The 12846-nt window shown below is 47.3% G+C and overlaps 1 protein-coding gene across 1 annotated transcript in view; it reads right to left on the reverse strand.

The window, feature by feature from the left end:
- Nucleotides 1-12483, reverse strand: part of LOC149328244 (uncharacterized) — a 29826-nt gene extending 17343 nt beyond the window's left edge. The window contains exons 1-4 of the mRNA XM_089561278.1: nt 12255-12483; nt 11017-11143; nt 6907-7047; nt 1011-1138 (exon numbers count right to left, since the gene is read on the reverse strand). Coding sequence (XP_089417404.1) covers nt 1011-1138; nt 6907-7047; nt 11017-11143; nt 12255-12448 — 590 coding nt within the window. The 5' untranslated portion in view covers nt 12449-12483. The remainder of the gene's footprint in view (nt 1-1010; nt 1139-6906; nt 7048-11016; nt 11144-12254) is intronic.
- Nucleotides 12484-12846: the final 363 nt, after the last annotated feature.

A 12846-nucleotide genomic window follows, 5' to 3' on the forward strand; every position in this document is an offset into this window, starting at 1 on the left:
TCTGTAGCTTTTGGTCCTGCGATTTCAGATGTGTCTCCTCTCTTTTGTACATTTCTTGGATCGCAACCAACTGAACGCTGGCGAGGACATCCTGAGGGATAAATTCCAATATTCGCTTTGCAAAGAACAGTTTGGTTTCTAGGCGCTTCTTTGTCAGCTTGCATTCTTCGATCCTTGCCTGAAGGCGATAACGTAGAGAGAGCTTTTGCAACCACATGGAGACCAAAATGCGTTTCCCCCGGTTTCTTTAGACGCAAGGATCTTGGAATAACTTGGTTAGAGTTGCAGTCGAGGTTGCTTACCACACGCACCTGCGTTTCAACCTCGATTGCAGACGCAATAAAAATTACAGCCAAAAAAGAAACGTGCTTTGCACCAGGAATACTACGCATCAACTAAGAAGGAGATTAGCGGCGAGGGAAGAAGTAGTATAACGTAGCGGCTAAGACGCAAGCATTTAAGCTGGTATGCATTTTCCCGCTAATACGAGCCAAGGCTTTTAAGAAAGCCTCGCACACTCTAGAAAGGTGGAAGTAAAATCCTACATTGATTTTACCTAGAAGCAGCAGCAGTATTTTTAGCCACACAGGCTGGAGCAGTCCACATGCCTGTGCACTTGGCACGCAATTTCAAATGACGAATAGCAGTCTACCACTGAAGAGGAAAGCATACAGCACCTGGACCATATCGGTTCTAACCTATTCGGCAGAAGCGTAGATGTTAACAAAAAGGGTTGAACTCGAAATTAGGACACAGCAGCGAGCTGACTATTGGTTATATAACTGTAACAGGGGCAAGTGCATCACCAAGGTCACAATAATTGTTACAGATAAAGAGCTTGCATTCCTGGAGACAAGCTGAGGGCTCTGAGGATTGTATGTTGTATCTTGTTTGTTATGTGTGACTATACTCTTTCTTCCTTCTCCTTACACGCAATTTTTCCAGACGCTCATGCGCACAAATTGCATTTCACGACAAATAAAGTTAGTTGAGAGCCAGCGCTCACTCACTTGTGGGCCTCTGGAGGCTTGGCGGGCGGCTTCTTGGGCGCAGAACCGTCGGACGCGGTCAGCACAGACGGCTGGCCGCTGCTCCCCGCCTTCTCCTCCAGGTTGGCCCGCTGGGCGGCGCGCTTCATCTGCGCCAGGTTTGGGCAAGTCAGTGGTGAGAAACAACCACGCATTCCCCATAGGCCCTGTGCGTGTATTCCTTTCTCTCCCCTTGTCACTCCTTTCGTCCCATCTCTTCCCCAAAGACACAGTTCAGGGCAACACCGGGAGTGAGACAGTTACCGCGCCTTCCTTACTGAAGCGTCCCATATGAGCTGTACATGTGTATTGAGGCGAAAGCCTTTAATGCGTCATCGTTGACGACAGAAGGTTGTCAGCAGAAGGTTGTCACGCTATTTCTAGTCAGATCAGAAAAAAAAATTTGTGCACGATGAGAAACGAACCATCATCCGTTCAGTAGCCGAGCGTGCTAATGGCTACGCTACTTCCTGCCAACGCATACGTAGTTCCCCTTGTCTAGGACGCTGGAGAGTGTTTGCAGAAAGGCGTCGAATCAGAAGGATGCCTCCCAAACGCCCTCCAGTGTCTACAGCATTTAAGATTCACAAACAATTGTGTACTTAATTAACATCTTAACCACACATCAGTGACACGAGCAGCAACACCGCGCTAAAGGCTTTCTCCTCCTATCACTTTAGGTCAACAAGTGCCCCCTGAATTTTTTTTTTCTGACGGGAACACGAAGTCCATATAATATTGCCACGTATTGGTGACGGCAGTGCAGGCAGTGAGGACGACAGCGAAAAAAAGCTCTCAAAACAAACTGTTTATTGGGGCTGATTTGCGCCCACAATGAACTGAATGACTCGGCGGCGGCGAACGCAACAAGCGTGCCCGGCGGTCGTCGAACAGAATGTCCACCGCTCTCGGCCGTGCTCAGTTTAAAGCTTTTAGCAAACTTTACAAATACGGCGTGCACTGTAACCAGGACAGTGTGGAACAACCTAGAATCACTTTAATCTGGCTACGATCCTTCGAGCTAAATCTGGTCGCGTCTTGCATCACAAATAAAGCGATGAAGCCGCGCGCCATTTAACACTAAGAAATAAACAAACGCCTCGAGTCACTGTGAAAAAAAAACATCTAAACGATCACTGAATGTGATACGCCAAATCTGCGTTTGCAAATGCCGAAGTCGTCCTTCTCTGTGTCGCTGGCGGCGAAGATTAGAGGCTTTTAGTATAGCGTATGAGCGCATACGCACGTTATACGCGAGCATTTAGCGGGAGGTTACAGTGGAAATAGCTTGAGCACTTTTAGTTTATCGTATGCCGACCCGAATTACTCAGGTACTCTCCATTAATTCTCAGGTATTCTCCAGTACTTTGCGATTCGCTGATGACATTGCCTTGCTAAGCCACTCAGGACAAGAACTGCAAAGCATGATCAATCAGTTAGACAGGCAGAGCAGAACGGTGGGGCTAAGAATTAACATGCAGAAAACCAAAGTAATGCTCAACAGCCTAGCAAGGGAACAGCAGTTCGCAACTGGTAGCGAGGTGCTGGAAGTAGTAAGAGAATATGTCTACTTAGGGCAGGCAGCGACCGCAGATCCGGATTATGAGAGGGAAATAACTAGAAGAATAAGAATGGGGTGGAGCACATATGGCTGGTTCTTTCAGATCATGAATGGTAGCTTACCAATATCCCTGAAGAGAAAAGTATACAACAGCTGTATCCTACCGGTACTCACCTATGGGGCAGAAACGTGGAGGCTAACAAAGAGGGTTCAGCTTAAGTTAAGAACAACGCAGCGAGCTATGGAAAGGAAAATGATAGGTGTAACGTTAAGAGATCGGAAGAGGCCGGAGTGGGTGAGGGAACAAACGCTTGTTAATGACATCTTAGTTGAAATCAAGAGGAAGAAATGGGCTTGGGCAGGGCATGTAATGCGAAGGCAGGATAACCGCTGGTCCTTAAGGGTAACGGAGTGGATTCCAAGAGAAGGCAAGCGTAGCAGGGGGCGGCAGAAAGTTAGGTGGGCGGATGAGATTAAGAAGTTTGCGGGAATACAGTGGCGGCAACTGACAAAGGACAGGGTTAGTTGGGGAAACATGGGACAGGCCTTTGCCCTGCAGTGGGTGTAATCAGGCTGATGATGATGATGATGCCGACGCGAACATTAGCGCAGGCCTCAGTGGCGCCATCTGGTGTTATGATGTGGAAATATTTTGTGACACATTTTTCGCACTTATCCAAGGTTATCCAAGTCGTATCGCGTATGTAGCCAGTTCCATGGCCAGTTCAGTCGAGCCAGGGCTTATTTTTTTTTATGCCGCTGAACTTTGCTAGGTTTTTAATAACACCATGTAAGTTCTTTCGGGCCCTTCTGCCTACCCCCGAAACGACATTTGGCAAGGCTATGATTACCTTGGCGCAAAAATACAAATGAAGCCAATTCACTATAAGTGGTGTCTTGTCATAGTCGGGTACAACTTGAGTCTGAAGTGAAGCTCCGCCCACATTCAGCCTTCGCGCTCAGAATTCCTCCACGGCGAAAAAGTAGTCCGCTGCTTACACGCTTCTTGTTACGTAAACAAGAAGCTTATGACAAGAAAAAAATTATGAGCTCTAGAATTTTTATACACGGATTTGATTGTTTGATATAGTCAAACATTTAAAAGGTGATTTCGTTTACAGTTGCGATTGGCCAGCGGAGTAATACAGGACGCCGCGGACCGCAGCCCAGTGTTAGCAACTGCTGTTTTTTTTTTAGTTGCATCCTAGTATAGGGCTAAGAACGGCGGGATCGTTACACAGAATTGAAAATAGGGCACGTTTATCCCTCATTCGTATTGCTATTGGCACGTGTACCATTTAAAGGCAATGAATACGCCGAAAAGCCCAAACCATTGACGAATTCTCACTGAAGCGGGTGACGTGGGGGCCGCCATGTTGACAACGCTATTTTTCCTAGTGTACGCAAGAGCACGCACGCTAAATTCGAAAAACAGCGTACGTAAAACCTGGATTTGAAGTATTGTTTCGAGCACGCGCAGTACGAATGACGCTATTTCATAGCGTTCGCTATGCCTTTGCGTATGTCTACGCACGCTATATTAAAGCTCTCTTCTGTGGTGCTCCGCTCAACTATAGCGCCGGGCTGCCGCCACGTCTTGTACATTCGCTTTGGCAGGAGAAGCAAACAAGTCCGCGCGCTTGAAACACAGGAGAACAGAACGAGTAGCAATTTGGAAAGAGCCTGCGGGCGAGCAGTGCGTCATGCTCTCCACGCTACGCGCACGCGTCGAGTTTTTCCTTTAACGCAAAGAACGCTAGTTGTTCTGTCATACTCTAAAGATGCTGATCGCATTGGCTTCACTCAAGGCTGTTACTCACGCTGGCCGCCCTACGAGGCGTAGTACTGCTAACGCAGTGCGCATTCCCACTTTGTTTCACCCATTCACTGTGAGGTGGGTTGAAGCTTCTGGAGGTGGGTGAAGCCTTCGGACAACGGATGCCCCGTGGCTTTGAGAAATGCTCGCAGTACTGGGAACGTAGTAATATAGAAATAGCTTGCTCCCCATGTTATCCGTACGGTTTTAGAGGCCCTCTTAGTATGCTCTCTATATTTTATTCGTGCAGGTTTCCACATCAATTCTGTCCTGTTTCGAAGTGACTTTTTATCATGTCATACGGAGATCGTATGAACTGCGACTTCCTTATTGCAGTTTTTTTTTATGGTAGTTTTTCATATTACACCAGGAACATGCCGAATTATCCGTAACACAGTTCGTCTCTACGATAAGGTTAACTACGAGCTATAAACTGCGAGTTGCAAGCTTCGATTCCTTTTTCTGTAGCGGCTTGTACTGAGGCATCACTCGGAGGTAATTGGAATGCGTTAATGAAAGGTAAAGAAGGATCGTTGAACTTTAGTTTCTCGGCAGATACTGTATGCTCCGGCTCTCAGAACTATAACCACAAATGGACGGAAGCCAATTTCAAACCAACGATCTCGGAATCGCTACTATGCACCACAGGATGCGTATTGACTGCTCAGTTGCGAGACTGATTAAAGATTCATTCCTGTCTAATGACACTTCTACTCATTAGCATACAGTCGTAAGGAAGCGCATACTCTGGGTTCGCCATTATTCACCAGGATTGGTGAAGATATAACGTGGTTTTGTGCCATATGGGTTGCGTGCTCGCCTCGAAGTGTCAAGGTATCTGGGTCAAATCCCGGTGCCTTTTTAAGAAGTTATATTGTTTTTTCTGCGCAGTTGACGTCACTACCTTGCGGCATACGGCTGGCGTCATGCGAGAGCGTGCTGACGTCACTGTGGAATTTTGTGCCATGAAAGGCGACGGACGCTGGCTCCTGTGCTAATGGAATATATAATGCTTTTTCATTAATAACTCAAATCGCGGATTGTATGCCGCTGTACGAATTATATCCATGATCAAAAAGAATCTTCTGCTGGTGAGAACGTAATGGACTGCCGATTATGAAAGATTACTAAACTTACTTCTGGTGCGATTTTTTTTGTTATCGCCGCCGCTTTGACGAGATAAAATTACGCAAGAATGGCGCAAACTTCATGAAAAGCCTGCTTCTGAAACCTTCGCACTTGAATTAATGTCCCGATGTATTAGCCAGGATTGTGGAATTTCTAGTGGTCTTGATCAATGAAAAAAAAATGTGCGAAAAGGCAACGACACGAGAATAGAGGACACAACAGCGCTGAGCTTACAGCAGATAGCTGCCCAACAGGGCCCACCTTCAAGATGACATTAACCCGTGCAACAATGGTGGGATCTCTGGCGAATATTCATATTAAATAGTGTGGAGTTGTTTGATTTCGTCGCCGCTGACAGACACTTATTAACTCTCTTTTATACGATCACTAATATCTCTTTAGACTCCATTGAGTTCGATAAATGCTTTAGTATTATACTCTTCAACAATAATAGCACAATCATGTTACCAAGCTTTGAGCAAAACACCACATACTTCTGGCAAACTGCACAACTCATTCCATTATGACATCTATGCGTTTTACACATCAATGCACGCATCGAGTCTGGAGTCCCTAGCAAATATCTCAAAATCTTGCACTGCACGTATTTGATGTAAGCGCAACTTCGGTCAGACATGGAGCAGCCTAGAAGTGCCCCGTTTTTACGAATTTATTGAGATATTTACTGCTTCCCTCAGCGACGAATGCTCAGTGTGGTAAAAGACACCGCGTTACGTCGTCGAGTTGCGTGTGAGGCTCGTGAACATCGCCAGGGGGACTCTGCTCGCTTCGGTGGCGCGGCTCGACTCGGCCTCTGCAGTTTCATACGGAAACCTTGCAGACAGAAACTCATGTACCGAATCAAAACTTGCTCTGGAGGTATATCTGAGCGTGAATGCTAACTGCGCGCCCATAGCGGCTTATGCTGCCAGGTCATGTCGGATTCGCCGTTACTGCGGAGGTGACCAACATTCGGGAGCGGCCGTGTTCGTGTGGCACGCTTTGCATAGTCCACAATGCCTGCTCTTGAACACATATGTTTGATTTACTTAAATTGGAAAGGGTCTGTTTCGTAGGGCAAAACAGCGGTCAGTATTATGGAGCTATGGGATAGAAATGCGGTACAAGTATCTGAGGCTGACAGCTCAGACCTCCGAATCTCCAGAGAGTGTAACTGAAGTGTAAAGAACAACACAACGAAACTGCGGTGTGCTACGAGAACTGTCTGGTTGAAAAAATATCCACTTAAGGATTAATCGTAACACATATCAAATTTATCCCTTATCAGTTTTTAATACATTTGGCGTTAGTCGTCACAAGAATTTCACAGCACCGTAATCGCCGCAAGCGTGCATACGCTGCCATGGACCGACCTGTTCCTTGAGAGCCAAGATGGACGGCGAAGGCCGAGCGGTCAGTACGGGCGGCGATTCGTCCAACACGCCGACGGCGGCGGTCGGGCGCACACCGATGTCTTCACCGTACGGGTCTGCCTTGGCCGGCATTTTTTTGGCCTGGGAAGAAAAGAGGGACGCCAGGGATGGGCCACTCCTGTCTCTTTGCACTCGACAAGACTACAAAGAGGCTTTCATTAAGGCGCCGCGAAAGCTGCTGTTCGCCAACAGTCATTGTCATCGACTGCTTTTTGCGAATACGAAGAGTAGTTCCCTCAATAGGAGAGGCCGTCGCATATGGCGGCAGGTGAAAATTAATTCCTTCCTTTGTCTATTTGCTCTTCGCCCTTTAGCCCCACACAGCATCCCCCTTCCTGTGCCTTCTGTAAAGCAAAGCCCGCAGTCTACCATTGCGCCTGCGAACGAGCACACCCTCCTGGCTACTCCCTTGTTATTCTACTCACTGTAGCTAACCACGACGGCCGCGCCTGTTACCGCCTGGGAAGATCACTGACGAATCGCCAACGAAGACGAAGCGCCGGTTAAAGACGAAGAGCCGCCGCGCTGCACGAGATCGGTTCGGCTGCACTGGCAATCTTCTGCGCTGCCCGCCATTCTGCTCGCCCATTCTGTGTCGCCCGCCGTGAACTACGTCCCCGTTCTACTTGTGCAGAAACCCCCTTTGACCACAATTTTCTCCTTGGAGACTGCGTCCACTAACTCAGATCGGCAGGAGGAGCGACGGCTGATCCAGCGGGCAAGAGGCGTGGAGCCAATGTGGGTCCTGAACTAAGGGCTCCATCCTAAGAGGAAGCTACCTATATAAAGTAATAAGGTTTAACGGTAGGAAAGGGCAATTTCATCGTCATCATCATCCTCAGCAGCATAAGTACGTTTACTATAAGAAAAAGATCTCACTCATATCGTTCCGATTAACCCTCTCATGTGCCAGCTGCGGCAAACTTATCCCCGCAAACTTTCTAATCTCATCCAGCCATCTGACGCCCTGACAACCTCTGCTACGCTAGCTTCTCTTACAATCTACCCCGTTATCTCGAAGGACCATGGGTTATCATGCATGCGCAATGTACGACCTGCAAATGTCAAATCGTTCTTGATTTCGACTACGATACCATTAACTCGTTTTTGTTCAGTGAATCTGCCATTTTCCTGTGTGTTGACGTTTCACCTATAATTTTGCATTCTCTAGCACGCTGCGTTGTCCTGACTTAAGTTTGACCCATTTTGTTACCTTCCACGTTTATGCCAATAGGTGAGTACCATGCCTCGAAAAATTCTGTACAAAATCATTTTTCAGCGGGAAACCATTTATGAAGACAATTTTTTTATGTAATGAACGTTTTCACTATAAATATCATTATATCTGCAGATCAGCCGGCGGCATCGTTTTCTTTTTTTTCGATTGGCAAACGTTTTTGCTATCGTCAAAAGCTTCCCCATTGGTATTGTATGGCAGTCTTGACTGTTCGTTGCGATCGGTGGAAACCCTTTAAAAGAAAGATTTTGCTACATATCAAAAGAATGGAGCATTATTTTCAATATTTCCATAAGTGTCTTACAATTTTCTGATTTTCAAAATTTTTGTCCGAAAATATTGGACATAGATATAACTCCTATATACTTTCCTCTTCAGGGGTATTGATACACTGCTATTCATCACTTGAAAGTGCCTGCCAAATGCGCACAATATTTCTCTCCATGTTATTTTACTCTCGTGATCCGGATCTAGGCTGTGTACCTACGCTATATGTAGATGTGCTCTCCTACCGCTTCAAATGCTTCGTGCGTATCGTAAACTGTAGCTGTCTACCGGGAATGTTGAACATTAAATTAGATTTCTTCGTATTGAGTTTCATTCCCATCGTTCGGCTTTGTCTGTCAATGTCCTAGATAATGTTTTCAAGTTCGGACCCTTAGTTACATGGGAAGGAAATGTCATCAGCAAAGCAGAGATTTCTAAGATATTTTCCATTAACTTTATACCCAACTATTCCTCAGCCAATTCTCTCAATACCTCCTGTATAACCGCCGGCGAATAGTAGTAGAGAGGTCGTGTCTCTCTGCCTGACTGCCTGCCTGATTGGTATTTTATCACTTTCCCTGTCAATCGCTATAATCCTTTTATAGACATTATATATATTTTCTAGTACCACGACTGATGGCTCTTCTACATTGCGCAATGCCTGTGGTACTCCTGAGGTTTCGACGGAGTCAAATGCTTCATCGGGCCAATAGTAAAAAAAAGATCTGCACATTGAGCTGCTGGTTTCGTATCTCAGAGGACCGTCAATTCAAAATAGTACCACCCATAAAAATTTTGCATACAACAATGGAACAAAAGAAGCGGCTAAACTAGCCAAAACAATGGCTAGTTTAGCCAAAAAACTGGTGGCTGTATTTCAGGTGAGCTGTATATTAATTTTTCCACATCGGCAAAGTGGTTCGAAATATGGAAAGTCAAGATTACATGTTTGAAATCTCATTGGGTTGTCCTTGCCACATTGCATATTTATAAAAAAGCGTTCCTCATATTTTTATGCATCAAATAAACGCGCAGTTGTATTTGACGATAAACAAGCTAACTGTATTTCAGCGACAATATCACGCTCAGAGCCGTCACTAGCTAAACCCCGATGCTGAAGGCCATCAATTTCGCAACATAACCTTGACCTATAAAACAAAAATAAATAGTTTATCAGTGAATTTTGGTTAATTATTCATTTAATTATTGGTAGATTTGGGTACATAAAGTACTCATCGCTATAGATCATCATCACCATCATCAGCCTGACTAGGCCCACTGCAGGAAAAAGACCTCTCCCATGTCTCTCCAATTAACTCTGTCCTAATTGCCAGCTGCGGCCACACCATCTCCGCAAAACTTCTTAATCTCATCCGCCCACCTAGCTTTCTGCCGCCCCCTGCTACGTTTGCCTTATTTTGGAATGCACTCTGTTACCCTCAAGGAATGTGCAGCCGCAGAAACAAGCAGCGGGCAGAGCTGAGGAAGATTCAGGGCCGTTTGCCGCAGGAGGCGGGGTATCGACGGAAGCCCTCGGTTCCGAAGACATTGATCACGACTCGGGGTCTTCTCCTGGCAACAGGGGCCACGAAGCCTCAACACGACATCGGTATCCAACAAGGGAAAGACGTCCCCCGGATCGGCACACATCAGGGCCGTGATTGTGTCAATCAACATTTGGAACTAGAGTTGGAACCGTTAGCTTAATTGTTTCTGTTATTTCTGTATAAAAGCTAGCCGTTCGTTAGCTTTACAACCATGTGTAATGAGAGCATGCATTGTCTAGGGAAGAGGGAATGTAGTGTTTGTATCACGATAAGCAAACGGCGAACTCACGGCCACGTGCCGGTATTTGGGCACCGCCCCCTCGCCTGTCTGTATCTCGATATAAGCACATGCGTGCTGGTTTTCACGGGGGAGTCGTCGACCAGCGGGACGCGCGCCCGCTGACAATAAACCTGAGTTATTGTCACACCTCGGCTACAGTGTCGTTCCCCTTTCAAGACGCGACATTTCCTTATTAGGAATTTCATTGCTGACTCTCGCTACACAATCCAGCTCAGTAGACCGCACTGACGTATACCTCACACGCACACCGTGGGCGGGTCCGCGAGCGTGCGTGTATAAGAGACAGTGTGTGCGTGGTTATGAGTTTGAGTGCGTGTGCGTGTGTGTGGGAGCGAGTGAGAGAATGAGTGCGCGTATGAGTGGGTCAGTGAGCGAGTAATTGTGAGCACGTGTGCATGTTTATAAAATAAAAATCTCTAGAGGTTCAAAAAATCACCCAGTATATTGACAAACGCTGTACCATGCCGCCATGCTTGCGGACGTTCGTGGCCATTCTTGCTACACGGTGTTCAATCGAACGCTCACAATCCGCTGTGCTCACCATACGTGAGGCAGAAGCGGGACAGGGACATGTGACCCCGCACGACACTAGCTCTATCCAGCGGAATATCTGTGAGAAGCTTCATATTCCCGCCTGTGGGGAGGGGGGCGCTGCCTACAAAGTTTTCGGCCTTTAAACGAGGCGGCGTCTGGCTCGCCTGTTTCTTGGTCTCCTTCTTCTTGGCGCCGGGAGCCCTACTGCGTCGGCCGAGCGGGACCTCGGCACTGCTCTTCCTCGGTTTGCGCTGCTGCTTCGCGTCCTTCGGCTTCTTGGGGTTCTCCGCCCTGCGTACCGCAGCACAAGGTCTTCGCGGTTGGTTGCGAAATCAGAGTTTTCATTCGAGAAAGAGCATTGCACCGCTAATACCCCGTAAACAATCTCGAAAAAAATACCGGCTCCGTGAGAGAGCAATGTGAAGTGGAGTCCTCTAAGCCAGTCGTTAGTCATAAGGGTGCACATGGCGCGCCTCTTGCCCCAATAGTGCCGTGCGTGAACCCAACGAACTAACTTCCAAGAGGAGACGAACGGCCGGGGGACGTTCCGCAGCACAGCAGCGCACGAAAAATACCCAACAATTCTGTACAAAAGCATTTTTAAGCGGGAAACCGTTTATGAACGAAAGGTTTTGCATATAATGTAAGATTTCACTATAGCAAACAATATATCCACAAATCATCTGATGGCAGTCTTGCATTTTTCTTCTATTTACATTTTCCCTCTTCCCCATTGGTTTTCTAAGGCAGTCTTAGCTGTTTGATGCTATCGATTGAAATACTACAAAAGAAAGATTTTGGTACATATCAAAAGAATAGAACCCTACCATTAATATTTCGATAACAGTATCTTACAATTTTTCAATTTTCAAATTCTTTGATCCGACAATGTTGGACATGATCATGCGAAAGTATTCGATCATACCCCAATAGGACTGTTTTTTTTTTCGAAGCGAAGGATGCCATCAAAGGCTGGTGAGCGCACTGCTGCTGTCTGTGCAGAAACGGATAGACTCTTCTGCGCGAAAAAAAAGGCTTAGGGGTATCAGAGCGATGTGCAGCTGCAATCGCACAACACTTGTACGAAGCGCTTCAAGATATGTTCAGCATGAGTTCTAAGAGTCGGTGTTAAGCAAGTATATGTAATTTCCTGTCGTTGCTCCGAAACAGTCTTGGGGTCACCGTATGATTAGCTTGTGAAGACATCTGGTGGCCGCGAAATTTGTATTTCACCTATTGTACCTTATAAAAACCCTGTTTTCAGCGAAGTTCAGATGTCGGCATTTCGCCTGCATTAAGCGTGGCCAGTATCTTAGCAGTGGGACACTCTAAGCAACGGGCCTTCGAGGCGAGACCGATGCCTGCTTTTGCGAGCAAGCAGCGAGTGCTTCCGTCGACTGACCTGTGCTCGTCTCCGGCCTGCCTGGGGCTGGACGGGAGCGTGAACAGGGGCGCAGGGAGGGGTGCGACCGGAGGCCTCGGGGCAGCGTCCCCCGGCCTCTTCCTGGGCGATGCGCTGCTCCGGCGAATCACGAACCGCGGTGCTCGGCGGACCTCGCTTTCTTCCTTGGCAGGACCGCCGGCCTCCCAGTACATGGCCTCCTCCTCCTCTTCTTCCTCTTCTTCTTCTACCGCCCTGTGGGTCCCTCGTCACCCGGAACCTGCACACCACTAAAAAAAAAACTGCAGGTGACACTTAGTGGCAGTACCCACAGATGCCTCATCGGCACGCCTGTAGATTTCTGCTATTCGTATTAAAAAATGCAGTGGTTCTCCATGGCCATCTTAAATACTCGGTGCTAGCACAGTGTAGAGGGCGCTGGTTCGGCTCTATAAATAGAGACGCCGGCGTCAATAAAGGGTCTTTGGCTTCCGGTCTTGAGAGCGTTCACTGCTGCGGCTCCGTCCGCTAGCATGGGTCCAGGCTAGGCCTAGTAGCCGGCCCAACTCTGCAACCCTGCCATCTCGGCAATCTCTACATGGTGTCAGAAGTG

This window comes from Amblyomma mixtum, chromosome 9, assembly GCF_055824585.1.
Source record: "Amblyomma mixtum isolate Tamu chromosome 9, ASM5582458v1, whole genome shotgun sequence".
Taxonomy (NCBI): Eukaryota; Metazoa; Arthropoda; class Arachnida; order Ixodida; family Ixodidae; genus Amblyomma; species Amblyomma mixtum.